The sequence below is a fragment of the Cebus imitator genome, unplaced genomic scaffold, assembly GCF_001604975.1.
Source record: "Cebus imitator isolate Cc_AM_T3 unplaced genomic scaffold, Cebus_imitator-1.0 Scaffold26, whole genome shotgun sequence".
NCBI classification, from domain to species: domain Eukaryota; kingdom Metazoa; phylum Chordata; class Mammalia; order Primates; family Cebidae; genus Cebus; species Cebus imitator.
In genome coordinates, this window is record NW_016107341.1 from 8705583 (window position 1) to 8730653 (window position 25071).

The window sequence follows — 25071 nt, forward strand, 5'->3', positions numbered from 1 at the left end:
ATCATCATCATCATCATGTCATGGAAATTGCTAACATTTATTGAATGCTTAATATGTGCCATTAACTTGGTTCAGTGCTTAACAGTTTCTACCACATTTATAATTATCTCTATAGTGATAATGAGCTAAATTGTCTTAAGTTTATAGATGAGGAAACTCTGACTGAAAAAGTTAAGTAACTTAACCAGACCCACATATATGAGACAAGGGGCTGACATTTGGACCCAGGCAGTTTGACTGCAGAGCCCAGACTACAGACTCTTACCCAAAATGCCTGCTATAAATGTATCATTTATACCTCGTAATGGTCTGAACAAGCCTTTGGGACCCATCCCTAAAGACGAATGAGGGATTCCTCAAGAACGTCTCCTCCCTGGCCTTCCTGTAGTACTGTTCTACAGCAGGAGGCCCAACAATGCGAGGTCAGGATGACCTCGTAGAGCCCCATGAGACAGGCTGCTGAAGCAGGCATCCTGAGCCACCAGCTCCATGACCCACCACTTCAGAGTGGCCCTTAACAACATCGTCACTGAGCAAAATGTAAAAGAATAATTCTTACTGTGTGGACCTTCACATAGAAATGTTGGCCCTCATTTGGATGAGTAGAGACAGCACGCAGCTCTGTATTTTAGAGAACAATGGGCCCTACTCAACATCTTTTAAAATTTTATCTGCTATCTGGGCAAACAGACCAAGTTTTGACTCTATGTAGCAGCAGAAAGAACTTAGCCCAATTTTTCCTGACAGACACCAAATCCACGATAGTGCAGCACTTAGCATTACGTATTAAGAAGTCCTAAAATTGCTAACTAGGAATGTAACTTGTAACTGTCACTGTTCATAAAGATAGGAAAATTTTTTAATAAAATCGTGCAAAATGGAGAGTTGAACAGCTGTGACTTTTGTACCAATGTGGTTCTCTCTCCTCTTTTGTGAAATTATGTCTGCTGGGTACATTTTGGTTTTAATGGCAGTTATACAATTTGCTTAACTAGCTGCTGGTCCAGAAGACACGATTTGCTGGGACAGCTTTGATGCAAAGCTGTCTTCTCTGGCACAGACAGAAAAGCAAACCATATAACTGTAGTTAAAATGATAGTGGAGACTAGCAGATGTGATTTTCATGTAAAGGTTTTACAAGTTTTTCATGTGATGCCACACATCTGCTACTATAAAACATTACTTGTATGCAATTCCAGAAAGTATGAAAAAAACTGCATAGTATTTTCAATGTGATATTTAATATAAATGGAAAATTGCATTCATTTCCTGGTTAGTGGTAAGCATCCATCATGAGGTAGCAATTTGGAATGTGGTTAGAGAGAACTTGAACTCAGTATCTTATGTTAATAATGCTTCATGCCTTTGAGTAACCTTCTAAATTTTCTAGGGAAAAAGTTCCTAACTTTAAAGTTTATAAAAAGTCAGTATACATGTAAAACATTTCCAATTACAAATAAACATAAAATAATATCCTTTTTTAATCTCATTAAGGAAGCTCTAAATCTTATAAACAGCATTTGGACTTATTAATTAGTATCACTTAATGGCCAAAAGTATGGGCTGCAGAGTTGCACAGTATCCTAGCCCTGTAGCTCCCCAGCTGTGAGATCTTGGGTAGGCAAATTATAGAGAAGGAGGAAGAGGAAGGAGGAGGAAGAGGAAAAAGAAGAGAAAGAAATGAGGAAGTGGAGGAGAGAGGAGGAACACTTATTGTGCACTTAGAACATGCCAAGTGTTAATCTAATTGATTTACATGTACCAGCTGATTTAATTTTCCCAGAAACTCTAGAAAGTCTGTATTATTATCCTTATTTTATAGGTAAGGAAACTGATCTATAGATATCTTTATAAGTACTATATAATAAAGCCAGAATGTGAACTCGAGCAGTAGTATTCCACAGTTGGGATTTAGCATTTAACATAGTTATATTTAGTAAGTGTTGAATAAATGTTAGTAATTGTTAATCTTGTGTATACCAATAATATGTATAAAGCCTCTCCTTTCGGCATTACTTGCTTTTCCAATACTGTCATGATTACAGTAGACTTCAAAAAGTGAACAACTCTAAGAGAAACTTTGATTGGGAAAGAAACATATAATCTCATAGCCAGAGTGTGCCACCCTGAATAAAAACAATGCTTCGTCAGAATTCTTAGCAATTCCATAGCCTTTTGAAATTGATGGAGCAAGGATTGCAGAGAGTGGCTTTCAAAGGGGTTGAGCCTTCAGTCATTTGAAGGAAGTTATATTGTCATAATTATCTAGACTATGTATCATCTTACACAGCTGGGCATTTGTTATAATAGTAGAAATACTAATGTGTAAGGCATTATTTTAACTTTTTTTACTTTATTTTAATGTGCTTTACATCCATCATCCCAGCTGACAGTAACAACATGTGCAAAAGAGAAGATCAAGTCTCTAAGGAGCTAATGGAGTTTTCTAAGTGAGTGTGGCTGATAAGGTTGAAGCTGTGCTGATGCCATTTAGAACAAAAAAAAAACAGCCTCTCAATAGAGTCGCTATGTTTTATGTTAATAAGTTTGTTCAGTTCTTATACTTTACAACGTATTTTTCTCTATTCAGCAAGCATAAATCAGTAAACTCCACTTTATAGTTGAACAAAAGGAACAAGGATATCAAAACAAACGTTGAATGTCCTACCTCTAACTGAACTAGAACCAGATTTTTTATTAATTAACCTTAACTTATGACTAGCTTAACGTTTTATGTCCTTCTAGCTGACCCAGGCTGATTTCATAATTTGGGGCATCATTTCTTCCAGCCTGGATAAAACCAGTCATCAGGCTTCATGAAACATGAGTCCCTAAGATACCAGGAGTAAATCAGGCAGTCTCCTAGCTCCACACACATTCTCTTTATACTACGTTAATTTTTTTGATAGTTCGTAGTTGATAATTCCCACTTACCTCCTCCACCCTCTGTACTACTCACTCACATATATTTAAACTGGCTTTTGATTTACTTTCCTAATACTTCTGTTCAACTACTAGTCAGTTAAAAGGTTTATGACTTCCTTTTTCTCTTCATGACAGAGTCCCTCAAACATTTTTGTTTATTGATGTGAGACAGAGCCCTGCTCTGTCTCCCAGGCTGGAGTGCAGTGGTGTAATCTCAGCTCACTGCAACCTCTGCCTCCCAGGTTGAAGCGACTCTCGTGTGTCAGCCTTTCGAGTAGCTGGGATTACAGGTGCAGACTACCACACCAGCTAATTTTCATATTTTTAGTAGAGGTAGGGTTTCACCATGTTGACCAGGCCGGTCTCAAACTCCTGATCTCAAGTGATCCACCTCCTCAGCCTCCCCAAATGCTGGGATTACAGACATGAGCCACCATGCCCAGACCCCCCTCAAACATGTTTATGCCTTGATATTTTCACATGAAAAGAAGTCTCCTGTCCAGCCTCCTCACTACCATTCAGGCAAGATCTAGATGCCCTTCATCTCCCTGTTCTTGAAGTTAGAGATCATGTTTCCTGCCATGAGACACTTCACCATTGATGGCTCATATAGGATTGACATTTGCTCTCTATCCCAGTCACACTCCCCCACCCCTAAATGGCTTCCCAACTGACGGAGTGAAAACTTGACTCTGTAATTAAACACACTTTTATTAGCGACTCTTACATCTTATCAACCACCTTACTTAACAAATCTTCTAGTTCCAAATAGACAATGTTTTAGGTACCCAGAAGTTTAAATTGGTTTACTTGCAGATGGACTTTTACAAATAACAGTGGATTATTCACCTTGACTTCAGAGTTAGTATATAAATGTTATTTTTACAAGCAATTTTTATAACTCTAATACATTATTTTCTTTGTCCTAAAGCCAGTAATAAAAAGCAAAGGAATTATTCCTTTTATATCAACATCTCTTTGAGAATATATTTGTAAATAAAGATAACTGCAATATAAACACATTTTGGGGGTTTCGTGTTTGTCTTCAAGCATTTTTTATGAATCTGACACATCAGGCCCTTGTTGAGGCACTTCTCAAGAGGCTGGCTAAGCATAGCCAAACAGCACAGTAGCATACTGGGTAGCACAGAAGCAGGGAGACTTCCAGGCAGAGGGTAACAGTGTGAGGTACACAGACCCTGAACCCTCAGGGTCCCAGGAAGAAAGGGCAGGAATGGTCACAGCTGGAGACACCATGCTCTCTGCTGCCAAAGAAGGACCATGCTCCCTCCTTCTACTCCATCTTTTTTATAGGACCATGAAAACTTGAGGATGGCCTTGTGAAGGCGGGGAGGACAGTCTGAACTTGGGGAATTGTAGCTTAAGAGAGTTGCAGACAAGCTTTGGAGCTGGATGTGAGCTGTATCAGAAGTGCTGTCCCTCCTGCTGAAAGAGGGGACCCCTCTCCCAGGTAGCTCATTGCTAGGCAACCCAGAGAACACTGCTAGCGTCTTTCACTGGACAGTCCTGTTTGCCACTCCCCAAGGCAGTGTTCTATAACAGGTAGATGATGATTATTCTATTATTTATGAAAGAGTTAGCTCATATAGCTTATTAGTTTTCCTCTCTCAAGATTAAACATGTTCTGCTTCTTGTGTGTGAACTGCAGATTGTCTCATGCTAACAATCTGTATCATTACATACTTTGAATATATCTTAGACTGAGATTAAGTTCTAAAGTTAGCACATAAAGTGAAAATGGCTGAGTCAAAATTATCCTAAAAGTTCCTCAAGATCCTATCATGTTGGCGACGGGCATATTAAAACGACACTGTCGCTTTTTTCTTTTGGTGTTGGAAAATAATTCTTTCTGGAATTCAAGTAGTTGGCTGGCATTTGCGTTTTCCAGATCTTTACAGATACATAACTGGAATCCCATTCAGCCCAGAGTGATGCCAACAGTGTCAAAGGTATGAAGAAACTTAGTCAGGCCGAGGAAATCAAACCAAAGCAGACTGATATTATTCTTTGAGGTACCCTATAACTGAATAAAAAACAGAAGATGGTTACTCTAACTGGGTAAAATGTATTACCGTCTCATTCCCACCTGAGAAATATAATTCATCTCTTTATCAATATGCAGATAAAGTTTTTCAAAATTCCTTTCATGTGTCATAAATCATAATGTTAGCAATAGCTTATGTTTTTTGCGTCCACAATTTTGAATTTATAGGTTAGAGCAAAATTACATTTAACCTCTCTGGCTTTTAGTTGGTAAATGAGTGGTTTGGATTAGGTAATTGCTAAGATCTCTTTTAACTCACTACCACTTTATGTTAACAAGAATAAATTTGGCCTTTTTTCTGTATTAAGCCTCTTTATTTTCTCATTACAGTTGCTGATCAAAGAATACTTAAAATTTTTAAAGCATTTTCTTTTCATTTCTACTTTTTGTTTGGTTAGACAGTAACGTATATTACCATTCCTTTAATGATTTTAACAATCCCATCATAAAAGTGTTATTGAAAGAAGGCCTCTCAGAAGGGTGAATTATTATCATGGATTCTTTTTACCAAGCTATGGAAAAACATAGAAATATACTTGATATCCAAAGACATGAGGCTGATAATTAAGATTGTCATTAAAAGGGCATCTGTTTTGATAAAGTGTAAGTTTATAAACAAAAAGGTGGATAAGAACTATTTTTTTTTTCTTTCCAAGTAATTATTGGATTCTGATCACAAAATACAGGGAAGGAACAACAGCAGCCCCTGCCACCTGTTGGTCACACATCTTTTCAGTCTATGCTTCTCTAAAACAGCCCTTGCATTTTAAGCTCATATATGTAAGCTCATGCTGTCCCTAAGCATTTTTTCATGTTATAACAGCCACCAAGTATATGACAAGGTGGGAGTTAAAAGAGATGCCCCATTCACACACAAGGCAGGGCTCCCTCTAGTTAGTGTTCCATGTCCCTTTTGCCAATATTAAAACCGAGGTAGCTGATTGTTCTATTGGTTTTCTAAAACTCTCTCCTGAACAAGTAGGTCATAGACAAATTATGGCTGTACAAATCTTAGAGCTGTTTAAAATAACCTTATAGAAAGGCAATAACTAAGGCCCTTCCCTTGCCCTGAGCTTAAGTACCAGGCTACCTGTGGCCCCTGGATTCCTACCCCTAGATCCTCCACATCCCAGGACAGTGATGCAGGAAGGGCAGGGTCCCCCATATTCCAAGGTGGCAATGGCAGAAGGGTAGGCCAGGCCAAACATGAGGAATAAAGTCTTTACTCGTCTCAAACCAGGAGTCCCTAGGTCTTAGGACCGCTGTGTATTTGTCACTTGTCGTCTTCACGTCTTTGTGGCTTGTTTCTGCAATCACATGAGCTGCTTTTTCTTCCTGTACTGGATCTTGGCCTCCTCCTTGCCTTCCAGGGTGGCTGTCACTGCCTGATATTTCCAGCCAGCCTCATGAGCCAGGCACCCCAAGGAGGCAAATTTTCTGGTAGACTTCAGTCACACAACCTTAAGGGCAGTAGGAACCACCTTGTCATAGGGCAGTGGGATGCCATCAGATACCCTAAGGCAGTCCAGGGCAGCCTGGTCCCACTTGGTCTTGCAGTGCCACCAGAAGATACAGCTGGGGGCCCAGGAAGGAGAGTAGTCTAGGGAAGGGTTGGTGTTCACCTGCTTGTGGAGGAAGGCCAGGTACTTCAACTTATTTCTGCAGAAATTGTCGGAAATGTTGATGCCCTCATGGTGCATGACCACCTTCCTTCCCAGTAGAACCCACTTGGCCAAGATGGCAGCCAGGTAGCCCACAAGATGGCCTTGACTAGTGAAAACCAGATCCTGTCCCTCTGCTGTCTTCAGCAGCCACCTAGTGGGAAAAAAATAGATAGATAGATAGATAGATAGATAGATGATAGAGCTCTCTCTCTCCCCATACATATATATCTCTCTCTGTCACCCAGACTGGTGTGTAGTGGTACAATCACTGCTCACTGCAGCCTCGACTTCCCAGGATCAGCCACCACGCCCAGCCCAGAGATATATCTTTAGTACTGTCAAAGCTGAATACATTTGAAAGGAAAACTTTTTCTTTTTTTTAACAATAAAAAGTGATAGCATTAAACATTATTACTAGTGTTTATCAGATGATTTCATATTTAATTGGATGAGATTATATTACATATACTCAGTTAATTGTATAATAAAAATGGATGAATCATAAAAACTTTTATCATCACATTTCACATTTAAGTTTAATACAGTTAAGTAAGCCAAACTACAAATTTTAAAGAAAGGAAATTCTATTCTGTGTCTGATAAGGTTAACTGGATCTACTAAAGGCAAAAGAAAAAAAAGCCTATTTGTTGTGCTAATAAAATTAGTTTTTACATAAGTTGAGTCTCAAAGAAACTTATCATAAGATAACAAATCTCTGAAAGCTTATTAAGCACCACTTGTTGAGTCTGTTGTAATGTAAAGATCTTCATTCAGCTTTCCACTGAGCACAACACTCACCTATGGAGGTTGACAGGTCCCCTGCTTTCTATTATTCTTACTTCACTTTCTCCAGTTTTAATTGGGCGTCAAAATAATGTATATTTTCAGATAAATAAAATGACATGGATGGTTATCTTTCTTTTTCGCTAGTGTTGCTTAGTAATTTATTTTGTGCCATTGACCTCATATGTAAATTTTATCCCCAAGGGGGTCTTCTTTTGTAACTATTAATCAACCCAGAGAACAAAATATATTAATAATGGTAGCTGTTAGCTACCATTATTAAGCACTTGGTATGTCTAAGGCATTTTGTGAAACTTATTTAATCACCACCACGATGCTTAATGGCAGATACTATTACTGCTATTTTACAAACAGAGAAAATGAAACTTAAAGAAGCCAGGCTATCAAGCTAGTAAGTGATAAAAATATTGTTGCAACCCAGGACAGGAATTAAGAGACTTCACGCTGTCCATACTTAAGTTGCACTTGACTCTCAAATCCTGAATATTCCAAGAATGTCAAAATCAACTTAAATTTATACAGTGCTTCGTCTTTAAACATTTTCATATATTTTGTCTTATTTGCTCCTCAAAACAGTCCTATGAAATGAGTAGAATATTTACAGATGAGGCAGTTGCAGTTCAGAAACATCAGGGGAATTTCTCAAAGATAGTGTGGGTGGCTTACCAAACCTTCAATTGTAGCTTAAACCCAAAATGTTGGTTTGGTCTGAAAGGTGGGAGAGAAGGACCACTCAGACTCATTGGAAGTGGCTTTGAAAATGGCTTTCACTTTGGCGAATCCCAGTGATTCTGAGGATACCAGAGAGTCAGACTTTGTTGGTGTCCACGGTTTGGTGGTGAATGTAACACAGGTGGGGTGAGAAGTACACCCCTTATGGGTGACTCTTATGTGGGTATTTGGGAATAATTCCCACCAGTACTCAAGTTTCCACTCCGTAACATAAAAAAAATTCCTTGCTAAGTGATATGTTTCCATGTCTTTTTTTATAAAATCTTTCAATTGACAAATAATAAGTATACATATTCATGGAGTATAATAGTGATGTTTTGATACTTATAATGTATAGTGATCAGATGATGGTGATTGGCATGTCCAACATCTCAAGCATGTATAATTTCTTTCTGTTGGGAACATTCAATATCTTCCGTCCAGCTGTTTGAGACTACATATTATTGTAAATTAGAGTCATCCTACAGTGGTATAGAACCACAGGAGGTACATTTCTTCTATCTAGCTGTAAGTCTGTATCTTTTAACAGATCCCTTCAGTTTTTCTTAGATCACTGAACCTCAGAAGAACTGAACCTGGCCTATAACACACAGCATTCTTTTATAAGTTTGAGATGTGACATACATAGTGTTATTATTGTTGACTGCCTCCATTCTCCCTCACATAGAGCTATAATCTTATTCATAAATACTAGCACAGAATCACCTTATTATCATTAGCATAATTGCCAGAGACATGACCCACACGTGACTTCCAGAGTCAGTAAGAGCAAAGAGTTCAAGAAATTGATGTTAGGACTAGCCCTAAGGGAAGCTGAAAGACAGCCCTTGGAACAGATCCTTCTGGTTTGAAAGCAGTGTTACACAAAGCCAGGTCTCCTGACTCCTCATTCATGCTCTCATTACCATTTCATTTCTCACTTTTTCTAATATGTAAAATACATACACACACATATTTTCTGGAAAAACATGCTCAGTTACTATTTATGCACATGATCACTGAGTTCTTTAAAAAATATACTAAATATATCAAAATCTTTTCATATTTTCATATTTTTGTCTTCAGAAAATCAACAGGTAATTTACAGTGTTTTAAAGTTTCCCATTTCATAATGGAAATTGATACAAAGAAATTGAGAATCACCTGGCTGAAGTGTATTGCAGATTACCAGACATAGCCCATGTCTATATATACATAAGTAACTTCACTGTAAAAGTTAAGTGTATATTTGTAGCAGAATCACATAACTCAGTGTTCTTGGATGTTGACGCTACACAGAGCTAGGCTTTTTCATGCATCTGCCGCTAATTGTGAGATCTGCAGAAAATGGTTTATCTCTCTGAAGACCAAGTGAATTAAAAGCATGCATCCTGTTTCACTGAGGGTCACTGAGAATATAAATACCTATCCTGAGCATATAGTATTTACCAGGTGAACATTAGCTCCCATCCCACTCTGCCACGCACCATCTTCCCCTTAGTCTCTCCTTTTTCTTTTTTTTTTTTTTAACAAAGCTGACATTCATGCTTCATACAACTGTTTATTTCAGCAAACTGTGGCGTCTATTAAACAGAATTTAAATCTGAATTGGAATTAACTTTAAAAGTGCACAAATGGAATTTGCTTCAGAAGTATCCAACATCACACCTTTCCTGTTCTTTATTAAGAGCTTCAAAATGAAAAACACAAACTCAGGCCACTGTGGGAACATAAATCTAGATTATGGAAAAGAACAAACAAGTTATTTGAAAATACATCCCCCATTACAGTTACATGAAAATATCATCTCATCTGTGTGAAACTTTGATCTTCTAGTAATGGCATAATTTTAGACATAGTGTGTGAATTATATAAAACTCAGCCACAATACCTGTCCCCAGTAAGCTAAACTATTAAAAAAAAAAACAACACTGAAGCAACTTCTTGCCACCTTTTTTTGTTCTTGGTGCTGCTGAACTTTTATCCTCTATTCCCACTCCTTTTTCTTCATGCCTCTATCTTCCCAGGGTCCTTACCTAACAGAATTGTAGTTTCCTGCTTACTCCTAGACCTCACAGTCAAATTAAGTGGCAAGGTATTGAAAGATTCTATGCAGATTCTAGGTATCCAGCAGTATGTCATTTTCTCCCTTAAACACATCAAAAAATATTTTTTCTTAACTTTTCTGTGTTTTCTAATCCTTCTTGCATCACATTCTAGCATATAAAAGGAATAGCTATGTATTTGACTTCCTCCTGGTCTATGTAGTCATAAAGACTTAGTGGTCAAGAATAATATTTTTTAATCTTTTCTCATCTCTCAATATTGGTCTTGGAAACCTGGAACCTGGGTACTATGTGAAATTGGAGTTATTTTCATGACTTGGTGACTTTCTGACCTGGTGACTTTCAGAATCTGCCACAGCCTTGTCCCCAGTCTTGTCAATTTCCCCTCACTAGCATTCTTCTGACTCCCTTCTCCCTGGATAATCCCAGACATCAGTGATGTTGCCTTTGTGATTGCCCAGTATTCTGAGTGTCCTTGATAATTCTCTGACTCTCCTTAGAGTCACACTCAAAGGATTCCTGTAGCCATGGCTTTGTATGTCTATCATTATGTATGAATGCATTTTTTAGAGTTCAGTTGATTTAAGTTACACTGTGATTGCATATTTTAACAACTCATAATTTATTAAGAAATAGCAATCCAGTTCAACATAGAGTATATTACAAGTTAGACTGATCTCACCCTTCCCTGTATATAAAAATGGCTATTTCCCTGTATGACTTTTTCACATTTGTGGAACATCTCTTAGTCATCCTCATATCCCAGGTGAAAACAATACCCAATACCTAGGACACTGGAGGAGCCAGGAAATGATGCCAAAATGGTTGGGAATTCTAGGGAGCCCCACAGCTTTCCTACTTGGTTGATGTGTGGTGAAGCTCATGATGTTCCCAAGTTCAGGAATAAGGTATATCGTCCAGAATGGAGACTTTAAAAGCTGCAGTTCCGTTAGACTAAAGTCACAATGGAAGTAGGGAGATCTTCAGACAAGATGAAACTTCATACCATGACTCCAAACTGTCCTTCCAGTCTTGTAGCTTCCATCCTCTCCCCTACGCCTCTTGCTCCCACACTGCACCCCATACACAATCACATGCATGTCTGTGTGCACTAAGCCTGTACTCTAGGTAGGCAGAATTGACTATTATTAAACACCTCTATATCTACTACTCTCTTCCTAAAATGTCCCCTTCTCCATCCAGCAAAATACATTCATCCTTCTACAGTCTGTTTACATGTGTCTTCCTTTGTGAAGCTTTCCCTGACCCATCAGACTAAGTTGTCTTTTTTCCCTCTGTTTACTTCATGCTTACAAATTTCAGCACTTTTTGTCTTGTGTTATATTTTCCTGGCCAATTCTAGAATGACTAACTCATCTTAATTTATGCAGGACGATTCCTATTTGAAAACTGAAAGCCCCACATCTCAGGAAACTCCTTAGTCCCAGGCAAACTGAAATGGTTGGTCACCTAGCGTGTGTCTCCCCCACTGGAGGATGAGCCACCTGGGGGAATGGATTGTGTCATGTTGAGCTTTGTGTCTTTAGTGCCCAGAATACTGAGGAATCAGTGAAATTATAAATGAGACGTAAGGGACTTAAACACTTAAGCTGTCAGGCAGTAGTAGAAGAGGACTATTAGTCTTGTCTCTCATACAGAAAGATCTTGAAATAGTGTAGTATTTTAGTTTTCCTTTAGATAAATCCTATTCTATGAGCTTATAATTCACTACTTTGACTCAGTCTGGAAGCAGGTTAGAGATACCTTTGATAACAATGATCTCCTCCTACACTCGGCAATAACATTTTAGAGAGATGCTTTATGGGAGTGACAAGGGATCAATAGAAAACAACATTGTGTGATGCATACCTACTGGCTCTGAATTTTTTGAAATTGAATCTATGTACCTTGTAGGTCCTGGGTGCTTCATGACATGATTGACAGTGCACATGGCCATGTCTGCTAATAGTTAGTTTGAAGTTTTCCATGCAATTAGTGAAGAGTAATGGCTTAGTGATGAATCTTCCCTTATATATAAAATACGTATTACAGGTTAATGTCTTAAATACATAACTTAGCATTACTACCGAGGGAGGGAAGAGAGTTCATTTATGTGAACATATACATTTTGAGAAGCTCAGCCTAGTGTGGAGTGGAGGATAGACTCAGCTGTAAGAGTTTCAGTGTCAATATGTAGATATTCTTCTCAGTTGGCCATGATTCCGCCTCCCACCTGGATACTGTATCCCCAATGTAGACACCTTCATGTCCAGGAAAAGCAGGAGAAATTAACATGTGAATGATTCAGTCTTCCCACTCACATTCACAAAGCAAACTGACATTCCCCCAGGTTCAGTAGGGAATAATGAATGGACATTTATAGAAGGAAAATTATCACTTATGTGTTAGAATTGGGAAGAAATCTTTCAAGAGGCAGGATTCAATTATTCTGTTTTTAAAAAAATGCTCCAAGTAAAATAGATTCAATTTTTCCATTTATTCAAAGCTCATATTTTATAATAACTTATATTTAAAACATTAGGCTTTAATCTAGTACTTCTAAAATTCAGCATTTCAAAGCCCTGTAAGGCATACATTGTATTATGTAACCTTGTTTTGCATTATAATTCTTTTTTATCCCCGTTTTCTCCCCCCTGCTGGATTATGTGCCTGATTCATCTTTGTCCCTCCCCTACCATAGTGTCTAGTCAAGAAAATTTGGTTAGTAAGGATTTGCTGAGTGAGGATAGTTAGCACTGATTGAGTACTTACGTCCAAGCACTGTTCTTAAGTAGTTTACTCATTTTAACTCATTTACTATGCACAACGACTCTATGAGGTAAATATTATTTTTATCTGACTTTACAGGTGAAAAATTCTGAAGCACAAAAAGGGTAAATGATGAGCTCAAGGTACACACCTAGGTTGTGCGGGGCCTTGCATGTGAGCATCATGAGCACAGAGACTAAGCTTGTAATCATACTGTCCTGTCTTCTTTGAAGAGGGTTGGCTTCACAAGATCCTGTTATTATCTTCCCTTAGTTTTCAAAGCATGAAGTTGTTTTTATTCCATATATTCAGACATGACAGTAGAAGAAACATTATGAAGTCTTCCCAAGGCTCGTATTAAAATAAATAAAACAGAGTCAGGGAGGGTGTGATGTCTGTGTTTGCCTAACAGTTCAGCTCTAGTCTAGGGTTCAGAAGGGAGGTGGTAACAATGCAGAGAAGGGGAATTGGAGTCAGGATCAGAGAAAGCCCAAGGACTCCAAGCAACCATGAAATCCACACTAAATTCATTCAGGAAGACCCACAAGAAAACAGTTTGCATTGTGGTCATCTGAGCCACAACGCCAAGCTCCAAGCTAGTCCTCCCCCTCCCACTCCCAGTGCTGAGGGGCTGTTTCTCTGATTCTCCCACATTTCATCCCTAATATAGTGCTTTTCCTTATTCACACTTTTTTATTGTGACCTAAGATAGCAGCTGCCAGTTATCAGCTCATTAGATTTAAATCCTTTATCACCAAAGTGGGATGACATTTTCTGCTATCACTAGAATATGTTGAAAGATTCTCTGTTTTGAAGGATTCCATGAATTTACCCAAATGTAAAAATTACTGTATCAGATAAGCCAGCCCTAAATTTCACACCAAGTTGATTGTCCAGTGTGTGTGTGTGTGTGTGTAACAGGGTCTGGCTCTGTCACCCAGGCTGGAGTGCAGTGGGGCAATCTCAGTTCACTGCAACCTCTGCCTCCCGGGCTCAAGCAATCCTTCCACCTCAGCCTCCCAAGCAGCTGAGACTACAGGCACCTGTGCCACTACATCTGGCTAATTTTTATATTTTTAGGAGAGACAGGATTTCACTCTGTTGCCCAGGGTGGTCTCAAACTCCTATGCTCAGGCGACCCACCCACCTTGGCCTCCCAAAGCGCTGGGTTTATAGGAATGAGCCACCATGCCTTGCCCACAATGTGTATTTTACAGGAGAGTGAAGATAGAAAACAGTGAGATATATCCTCTTTCCTGCTTGCCTTGCTCCATTCATGTATTTATTCAGTAAATATTTATTGGAGCACTATCAGCCTCATGCCTTGGATAATTAGCACACTCACCTTGGCTACCTTGTGATACCATCTACACTTAAAAGCTGCTCCCTTCTCTTTTCCACATTGATTATTTCTAAATTTCAACTGAAGATAGTGGGATAGTAACCTGTGGGTGCAAAGATGTCATTCATGACTATACACTAAAAGAGCCTCTCTCCAAAAACTCCAGAAGCAAGGTGGGTTATGAACAGACCGAGATATACAGAGAGCATGGATGGTGAGGGTCGGGTGATGGCTTTGATAACCTTCAGCAAATCTGCCCTCTGCATACTGATAGGCTCAGTATGTACAACATTCCTCCTGATTCCTCCACTCCATCTCCACAATGAAGAAAATGGCAGGCAACAGGACCCTGACCAGGGACTAGCTTTGGCAGCATATCCTCTAATCAACTTCAAATATTTCCTTCCCTCAGTGCTTGTCTGAAAATTCTGATGGCAGAAGTCCTCTTCAGGAGCAAAGTTGTATTTCCTAATCCTCCCCGAGGCCATATACACAAAAAGAGACTTCTGCATAAATCTTATCAGGCTAGATACTCCTTATGCAACACCTCTTCACACAGTCTCAGCTTCTAACTCAGGGGATCACAGCCCTAGCTGCACACTAGGGACACCTGGGAAGCTTTCTATTAAAAAAATGCCAATGCCTATGTATCTCATTCTGAAATTATGAATCACTTGATTTAGGGTGGGCCTGAGTCTTCTGTTTTCTGTTTGCTTGTTTGTTTTTGAAGCTCTCCAGTGCATCTGGAATTTCAAAGCACTGCCACATAGGAACTTACTCTGAAGTTTCTATTCCGTGGTGAGAGGAGAGTCAGACTGCAGATAAGTGAATGTAAGGACAAAGAGATCAGACAATGGAATCTCATCCTTGAATATTCTGAGCCCTTTACCATTTTAATTTGGAAGCATCTCTCATCAGCAGTCTTCCTCTTCTGTAAAGAGAAAATGGAGTCGTTAAGATATACCCACTTCAGAATATGACTCTTACTCTCTTAGCTTTTAATAGCTAAAGATTCTCAGCTACATATAACAATAGATTAGATATAATTAAATAGCAAGAACTCTTGGTAGCTTCCCAGCTTCTTCTTCTGTATGGAAGTTAGATGAAATAGCTAGTACTTATCTCACAGAGCCTAAACAATGAGAAGGATGGCATTTGTCATTCACATCTTTTTTGTGCACATTGTAAGACCCCCAAATCCTTGCTGAAACAACTTGAAACTATTCATTTTGGAAGCATAAGGAAGACAAGTTTCTATTCAGCTACAATCACATTTCTTTGTGATAAGTCTTTTAGAGCTTGTGAGCATTGTAAGTTTCAAATGAATGACTTCATTTGTGACAATGTACATGTTCTGCAGCAATTAGCTTATGGTGCTACAGCCATATCCTGCTTCTGCTGCCTGTGTGGCCCAAGGCCTGCCAAACTCATTCACTGGTATTTTCATTCTCTGTGAACTCTGGAAACTCATGTGACCATAAAGCAGGTGGCTACACATTAACTTTTCTAAGAAAATAATTATATGCAGGTGGCAAGTTGGAGGAACTCTATTGTATGTGTAACTGCATCCCAAAAAGTTCTGCAATGTATTTTCTAAGGATAAAGTTATGCAAAGACGGATATAGAGCAGATAGGAAACAAGAAAAGTTGATATCCTAGAACATTTCAAAGCTGTTTCTTGGTTTCTTAAAGTTATTGACAAACATGTTTGAAAATAAATGTTTTAAAACACACATTCATCATTTATTTAACAAAAAAAAAGTATTTTTCATTCATTGTGTTGGATGCTCACTATGCAAAGATAAATAACACATGTAACCTGTATATAGGAGTACACAATCTAGGGAAGGAAATCAGCATGAAAATTAATCATTAAAATACATTGTAATAAAGTTAGTATAGCCTATGAAATTTATTACTGTAAAATTATCATTTAGGATGCTGTATACTACGTCACAGAAATCTCTTTATTCAAAATTGGGAAAGGAATGTCACATAAGACCTAGTAACAGGAATACTATGTCCTTCTAAACAACTGGCTTGAGTGCATCTTAAATACTCTGAATAGTGTAATTGGTGGAATTAGCAACTTAAAAGCTGAAAGCTAATTTGCAATAAAACTCTAGTAAACAAATAGGAACCTACTTTATCAATTCTGTCTATTGATCTCCCATCTAAATTCAACTAACTTCACCCTAATTTTGTTTACTTTTGTTGTTGTTGTCCTCAAATCCTCTTAATGAAGTGGTATATAAGAAAATAAGTGAATAGTGACTATAATCAATAATTACTTAATTGTGTATTTTTTAATAACTTAAGGAATATAACTGGATTACTTGTTACTCATAGGATAAATGTTTGAGTGGATGGATTTTTTTTTTAAGTAAACAAACTGCCATGAGAGAAGTCTGTTCAAAGTTTTCTGAGAATCCAAGGGGGAAGGGCATGACACAGGCAGGAAATGAGTCTGGGAGGGATTAGGGAAGGAGACATAGGAGAGATAGGAAAAGCATCATCAGAGTAACAGCGATGACCATGCAACACTTCAATAACAGTAATAAGGAATAACTAGATCTCTAAAAAATTACAACCATACCTTCATTCTTGGGTTCTTCCTGGGTATCTAAGGGAAATACAAACCTTGTGAACATTTTTCTTATCCTCACAGCAACCCACGATGTAGCTACTAATGTCCCCATCTCACAGATAAAATATTGAAGTTTAGAGAGTTAGAAATTTGCCCAAGATGCCACCTGAGACTCAGGTTGTCTTGCTTCAAGTGCTGCACCATTTATATACTGAATCTCTTAAGGACAGATAAGAGGTTTGATAGAGAGTCACTGATCAGAGTATGTTCAAAATAGAGGGCACATGTAGTGATGCGGCCAAAGGTGAAGCTACAGAAATGAGTGAGGGCAAGATCAGGAACAGTGTATGTTTAGGTAATGGGAAGGTTTCAGAGGATTTTGGTAAGGAAGTTACGTAATAATGGAGAAATAGGAAAACAGGCATCAAACACTGGTCCTTCCAAAACAGGATGGCAGTGTTAGAGTTTACAGGGTAAAGAAGCTTTGGAAGCTCACATGCTTTACAGGCACAGGTATTATTAGTTCACTGTGCACCACAGTCACAATGCACGAGACCTGGGTGCATGAGAGCATTGCAACAGCATTTTACTTCCGGTGAAAATAATTTCACACAGATGGTTGTACTTTGAACCTTTTACAAATGAGTTTCATTAACAAAGAGCATTGTTATAAGCACTCCCTTCCTAAACAACACCAGAGGCAGTTAGAGTAAGGACCCAGTGCTTCTAAAGATCCCCCAATAAAGCCTTTCTTATGGACGAAAAATAATGACAGTGATGGTGATGATTAAGATGATGATGGTGATACAAGCTGGTACTAATTATTGAGCATGTCTACTCAAAGCCATGTGTTAATATTCATTATTTCACATACTGCTCACAACCACCCCAGGAAGGAGGCATTATGCTGGTATTACAGATTAAGACACTAAAACTCAGGTTCGATAACTCACCCATGGTCATACTGCTGGTCAAGTAGTAGAGCTGGAATTTGAATACAGGACTGATTGACTGCACAGCCTGTAGGGCAGGCAGCTACCTTACCCTGTCTCCCATGAGGAAAGAATTAGATATTGCAGTTGGCTTACCATGTTTCTGGGCACTGCTTTGGAATGATGTGATTCATAGTGTTAGAAAATTGGTTGTTGAGATGTTTCTGCTTCTATCTCTTTTCCTTTCTGAAGCTATAAGTGGTTTGTGTTGGGGCCGTGAGGGGTGTACAAACACAATAAGTATGTGTGCATTTAACAGTGTGAAATCATGTATCAAAAAGAAAAAACTGTGTAGAGATTCGTTTTAGAAATGAACACGGCCAAGTCCAGCCTTTCCACTTACGAGACATGATTTAGAGCAAATAATCCGATCTCTCCATGTGTCAGTCTCATTGCCTTTAAAAGGTGAATAATTAGAATTCAAGTCTGTTTTGTTATGAGGCCTCACTGAGGAAAATTAAATATAGTAACTAGCCAAGAGTTAAGGACTCAGTATTTGTCAATTTCTCCTCTATCCCTTCTCTCCTCTTCATGCTTGCCTGCCATAATTCTATTTCAGTTTGTACAAAGAACCAAAATCAATATATATGCCAGCCCTCTCATGAGGTGTTTATATTCTAGAGAAAGAGCACCATAGGGCCACCACTAAGCAGGCATGTTGGTTCCTACTCTTCCCACAGATAAGGAACTCTAAAAATCAAACAGCGTGCTATACAGGAATTCACAATTTGCTTAAGCTATAAGCTCTCAGTTTAGCTGGGCCACAGCTGCTTTAAGCCACTCTGTGTCTGACACCTACAAGTTTGCCATCTCATGATATAGAATATGAATTCTCTACTTTACATTGATGTCAGCATAAACTGTCCTATATATGTATTCTGTAATTTCTGCAAACATCTTGGGAGTCTTTCTCCAGGATCCCAGTCTCTCAATCCAGTACTAACTCTAAACAGTGCAGATGGTTGCTACACTCTATCAATGAATTTACCTCCCATGTATCCTGTTGGATATGGCGACTTTGCAAAGCTCAGATGATGCTCTTTTCTTCAACACCACTCAGTATAAATTTCTTCACCACTTATTTTTATACATCAAACTCACCTCAAAGGAACACAGTAGACCAGAAAGCCAGTGCACATTCTAGTTCTTTTGGCTGAATCATGTATAATGTAAGCAGAATGGCATATGATGGACCCTTTGAGAACTCAGCACTTGTCACAGAAATGTGTGTTGTGCACAGGCCAGCCTGGTCTGGAGCCTGACCGCATGCTGGGTGAGGCACTTGACTGTAATCAGATAAGGTGACCCTTAATCACCTGCTCTGTCTAGAGCCATACATATGGCCTTTTAAATGACTTTGCCCAACTGTTGTCCTAATTTGAAATTTTCTTTTTTAGCCACATAAATAGAAGAACACAGTTTGAAAATCCTGTCCTGGAAGCAAAAAGGAAGCTACAGCAACATAACATGCCCCACACAGAACTTGGAACAAAGCCCCTGCAGGCCCCAGGTTTCCGAGGTATGATACCTGTCAGCATGTGATGTTTCAAAGGGAAAATTGTCTGTCAAACTGCCTGCTCTTCCAAATATGTCTGTAGCTTGGACCATTTTGAAAAATTGATTTGCTTTCTCCAGACCCTTCTATTAGCTTTAGCTGGATGTTTGCATTCTCTCTAAACTAATGCCTTTAGCAACCACAGATGAAGTTAAAGCCTCAGGCAGTACCTTGTAGGAATGTACAGCATGTCGCCAGGTAGAGATGAATGGATTTTGATAGTGGCACTGTAAACTGCAGAGATTCATAGAGACTCATAAGTTTGTCCTTAAAAGACCAAGCACAAGAATGAGGCTTGTTCTCCTTTGTGACATAGACAGCTCCTCATCGACATTACCTAGGCCCAAATCCATCTGCCCCCGCGCTGCCCCGGAGAGGTCGCGCAGCGTGGATGACTTGTCTTACTATCAGCGTGACCCAGCAGGGAGGCCCTGGCTGTTCGGTATGTCCCAGGGCTGCTTTCGGGGCCTGACTACACCTGGGAGCCACGTAGTGGGATGAGTTGCTGCACAAACTTTTCACAGCTAGTGGGCTTCTAAATAAAAGCACCAAAGAGCCTTTGGAGTCGGGAGGTCTAGGCTTGCCTGCTAATTTTCACGCCATATACTACAGCATAATTAAATGAATGTAAAGGTCTCCTGATGAACTTCTCTCCAATTATAAACTTTAGTTTGATAAAGAAAACATAGAAGAAAATATTATGGTTTTTATTTATTTTAAAGAAGCTCTGTTTTTAATAAAGATACACGTGACATGTAAGTGAACAGAAAAAGTAAAAGTGTAAGAGAATGACTCATTTTCTTAGAGTTGATTACATACCACCCAAAATGTAACAAGAAAAGGTATCATGCAGAATACTTAACTGAGTTACAATATACAATTTGGCTATTACAAATATTAAATCAGATCACCTAAATATGACACATTTTTAAAGAATCATAAAATATTTATCTGATGGAATTTAAAGCAGATATTAATTCCATTTCCTAGTATGACTGTTATTTTTAAAGCACTTATTATGGTTAGGAATATATTTGTTACAGATTGTAGCTGGAAAAGCATATCATATAATAAATTAGCAGGTAAATCTATACGGCTGCTTATTCAAATTATTCAGGCAGCCGTATGATTTGAATCTATCAACATATTGTTACAAAATGTGTTACCTTTACATTCATAATTATATCTAAAAACATTGGCTTGACTTTTGCTCGCATTTTAGAGTATACTAAACACTATGGGAGCCAATAGCAATTTATATATCTAGTTATCTTCACAGTACCTCACAATAGAGGGGTGTAAACAAAAGTCAGTCCCACATACAGGTACTCTTTCTACGCAACCTGGACCTTTGAATATGTGATCACGTTCCACTGCTTCTCTGTTTGCTATGCTGTACATGCTGAAATGTTGTGCTCTCATTCACTTAAAAAAATCACAAGTCCATTTTATTTTTCTACCCTTATTTCTTCAAGGCTTAGTTTAGAATCGGCCACTGACACATACCTCCTACCCGGAATCTTTCATAACAAGAGGAACAGATCCAGATGTGTCTGTATGATTTGAGCTCCTTGTTCCTCTTTCTCTGAAGGCTCTGGCACCCTGTTGACACAGCCTTTTTTAAGCCCAAGAAGGCTAAATTAATGAATGGAAACTGATTTGACAAAAAGTCTGTCTCCAAACCAAACAGCTTTTCATCTTTCCCTGGATGCTTGGGACTGCTTTTCACCTGTAGGAAGTTCTAATAGTTTTGCTCCTCTTGCAGTCGCCACCTGCTTGCATTTGCTAAGACCCCCACATTTACCCCTGGGATTGTTGCTGCTCAGTGGCTGGCTTTCTCTTGTCTGAGAACTTGCCTTAAACATGCCTTTTTCTTTTTTAACTTATATTGGCCAATGTAGAAAAACCACTCTTCACCCGGGATGCATCCCAGTTGAAGGGAACATTCCTCAGCACCACCCTAAAAAAGAGCAACATGGGTTTTGGATTTACCATAATTGGTGGAGACGAACCTGACGAGTTTCTGCAGGTGAAAAGTGTGATTCCGGATGGGCCTGCAGCACAGGATGGAAAAATGGAAACAGGTAAGGTCCTTGATGCTTTTGAAAATTGTTTTGCAACTTTTTTTTTCTAAAGGCGAATATAAGGAGCTTCTTTTGTGTTTTTATTCAAAAGACAAAGGTCACTTCAGTTTAGGAAAAGCATAAAGTATAAATTATGTTTCCCTAAGTTAAAAAATATCAAGTTGAGTTAATTTGGAAACAATTTTGAATATAATTTTTGCCTTATATTTTTAGACTGCCCCTTCTGTTTGCTGGCTTCAATGGACTCTTGAGATTGACACTTGTCTAATTTATATCTAGCGTTTGTTCTTAGGGGTGTAATTAACATTTCACACTTTTCTAACTTATATTCAGCCACAATATTTTAAAATCTGTGTTAATCTTATAATATTCTCATGCTAAATCATCCCGGTTAGTTATTGAAATATACATGCTCATCTTATAGAACAAATTTTAAACTGGTATAAGTTGGTGTAAGCCCCCATACAATGTTTTACTATATGGGTATTTTCTAGTCCTTAAAAATTATTTTTCATACATAATTACTCAGATGTCTACTCAAATTATAATTGAAATTTATTTCATGTGGAAATACAGAGGCAAATTGCTAAGGGCAGGAACATATAAAATATGAAAATTGTACAGAGTAAAGGAAAAAGTAATGAACGAGGTTTGGTTTCACAGTCTGATTTTAAATTTTCTTGCCTGGCCCATGGTCTTGGATAAGTCCCATAACTTATAAATATTAATTTCCTTATCTAGAAAACAATGAAGAAATTAAATTTGACCTTATGTATTTTAAGTGCTGATTCAAGATTTTTATAGTGTAATTTTTAAGTGCCTTAGAATATATTATAAAGTACAGTTAACACATCTCTAAAGAAATATGCTCTATCACCATTGTCATGTTTTTTGCATTGATTTAGTTTATGATATCGACTTTCTGAAAATGTGTTCTAGTATATACAAAAATTAGAGAATTACTTTGGAGAAAGAGTTCTGCCATTTTTATGACCAAAGCATATATGAATTGTTCTTCCATAGATTTTAAAGTGGTTTGTGTATAGAGAAACAACACAAAATCGAGGTGTTCATCTGACATTTTTCATTTTAAATATCACCAATGCTGTATTGCCGTTTACCATAGAGTTTCTGTATAAATAACTTTTTAAGGTATCCTCATATTTGTCTCTGCCACTCACTTGTGAGTAATAATGCATATAATAGATGTCATATCTCCTTAAAAGTTGAGACGAAGCTTCAAAACTAACTCACCATGTTTCTGAACACTACCATTATAAAAGTCACTTGTATGTAATTTTCTCCTAGAGTGAGATATAGGGTGTCCATTCTGCCATTCATTTGGTGATATTTTACTGAGCATCCACATCTTCATGTTGCCAAAACCCCACAAACATCAAATGTTTCAACAAAAATTACCCTATTGACTAGGATAAAAGAAAATTATGGGACTAATATCATCTTAGGAGAGGGGAAAGATTCCCCAATGCTTTTGCACTTCAGTGAAATATTTCACAAAACTATTTCTTTTATAATAAGCATGTAGTTATTTTTCTTTCCACTATTTTATGTTTTAAAACTGGGAGAGACTTAATTCAGTGTAAACTTAAAAGACAAAATACAAATATTTGCATAGAAAATCTTTTTTCTTTTTTACTCATTTTGCTAGTTTGCCACACCCACACAGTCTCAGTTAGCTTTATTCAACAACAAAGTCAAAGCTTTATTTAGAATTGAGCAGACTGTCTTCATTTAAGATAATCACAAAGCAGGTCCTAGGGGAGTGAAAAGAACCAAAGATATGATTCTGTTCACCATCATGCATTTTTAGTCTTCTGTGCATTTAACTTGCTAAGCACCTCCCTCTCATAGTCATTGCAGTGCAACAGGGCTATAAAAATGGGAAGAACATAGTCCTGTTTCTCAAGGCATTCAAATCTAGGAGAGGCCACAGGCACATAAACAAGTAATTGAAACAAAATATAATGGGCCCATAGTCACCACAATACTGGCACAAAGTCAGGAGAGTAGAAGGATTGAAAAACAGAAGTTTTTTTGTTTTTTTTTTCCTCAAGAGATGGGGTCATGGTATTTTGCCCAGGCTGGACCCAAACCCCTGGGCTCACACGATTGCCCTGCCTCACCCTCCCAAATAGCTGGGACTCCAGGCATGCATCATCACTCATGGCTAAGCAACAGAAAATTTTTAAAGTATATTGCTAAGTACATAATTTTATTAGGCTCTTGTGGGGATGATAATGTCTCTCATTGGATAAGAGTTTATAAAACAAAAACTAAGTCTTGTTAAATATTCAAAAAATTTAAAATGTTTAGCTGTAATTGTGAGATAATTTAAAATCACATGTAAAAACACATTTCTGTGACATCCCACATGTTATAAGAGAGGGAATGGCTCTTCAGTCCAACTCAGCAAATATTTAGTGAATGTGCCAGACATTTTGCTAATTACTAGCAAATCCTAAATTACTAGGGATGTAAAAATGAGACAAATGTTTCTACATTCAAGAAGTTTTCCAGTGACATGTTAATGAATATTTATATCAATGCAATAATAAAAATATGTACGTAAGTACAACAGTAGTACAGAGGAAGTGGGGATCAGTTCTGCTGGGAGGTGCTTAGGGAAGACTTCAAAGAGAAGATGATGTCTGAAAGAGTTTTGAATGATGAATAAGTATCTACTAGGCAGACAAGAGAGGAAGATCATGGGAAGAGGAAACAGTACATGCAGAGAGGCACAGTGGTAAGAAATGCCTAGAAAAGGGGCTATGCTGTCACCGCGTACATTAATGTTTCACCTTTAGTGTGGATTCATGGTGAAGTATAGAGCAAAATGATAATTATAAATGGTAAAGATGACCTACTTAGACTTGTAGCAAACATTGGAGGACAGTATAGTGTCACATATCCTCAAATTTAAAAAGCCAAAAATATCAGATATACACATATACCTGTAATTAAAGCTATTCTCATAGAAATTTTCAACTAATTTTTAGCCCATTTGGCATAGAGGTTTACTCTATGGCTAATATTTTGTTTACTTATATGTTCATGGAACCTAAAAAAGTGCTGGGCAAATAGGAGGTTCTCATAAATACTTCTCGGATGGATGGATGGATGGGTGGATGGATGCTCTTGAAAACAAAGAAATGAAATTTGAATAGGCTGAATTCCTCTTTTACAGTATAGCCTAGTCAATGCTAATTGGACAATGTGGCTGACCACTGAAGCACAAACCAGTTTTTCAGTTTCTGGACCAAATTTAAAAGACAAGTACATGGAAAAGACAAAATTAATATTCTTTTTTACTATGACTTTATCCAGTGAACCTCAAAAATTAAATAATAGATACTACAGATATAAAGGATAAGTCATTGGTATTTAAAAGGTGAGCAGTCTCATTTGACATTGAAATAAACATGAAAATATTTTAATCAACTTCTCCAGCTCTAGGTGATCTCTCATTTAGGCAAAGAGATGTCAGTA

General features: G+C 37.9%; 1 protein-coding gene and 1 pseudogene across 17 annotated transcripts in view; one reads left to right on the forward strand and one right to left on the reverse strand.

Moving 5' to 3' along the window:
• Positions 1 to 25071, forward strand: part of MAGI2 (membrane associated guanylate kinase, WW and PDZ domain containing 2) — a 1433352-nt gene that overhangs the window by 1093690 nt on the left and 314591 nt on the right. For 11 of the 17 annotated variants that reach the window (XM_037736560.1, XM_037736552.1, XM_037736554.1 and 8 more), the window contains 3 exons: positions 19323 to 19444; positions 19794 to 19922; positions 21382 to 21564. In XM_037736560.1, the coding sequence (XP_037592488.1) occupies positions 19323 to 19444; positions 19794 to 19922; positions 21382 to 21564 (434 nt within the window). The remainder of the gene's footprint in view (positions 1 to 19322; positions 19445 to 19793; positions 19923 to 21381; positions 21565 to 25071) is intronic. The other 6 variants (XM_037736558.1, XM_037736559.1, XM_017523030.2 and 3 more) reach the window with 2 other exon arrangements.
• Positions 646 to 12192, reverse strand: LOC119470282 (annotated as a pseudogene).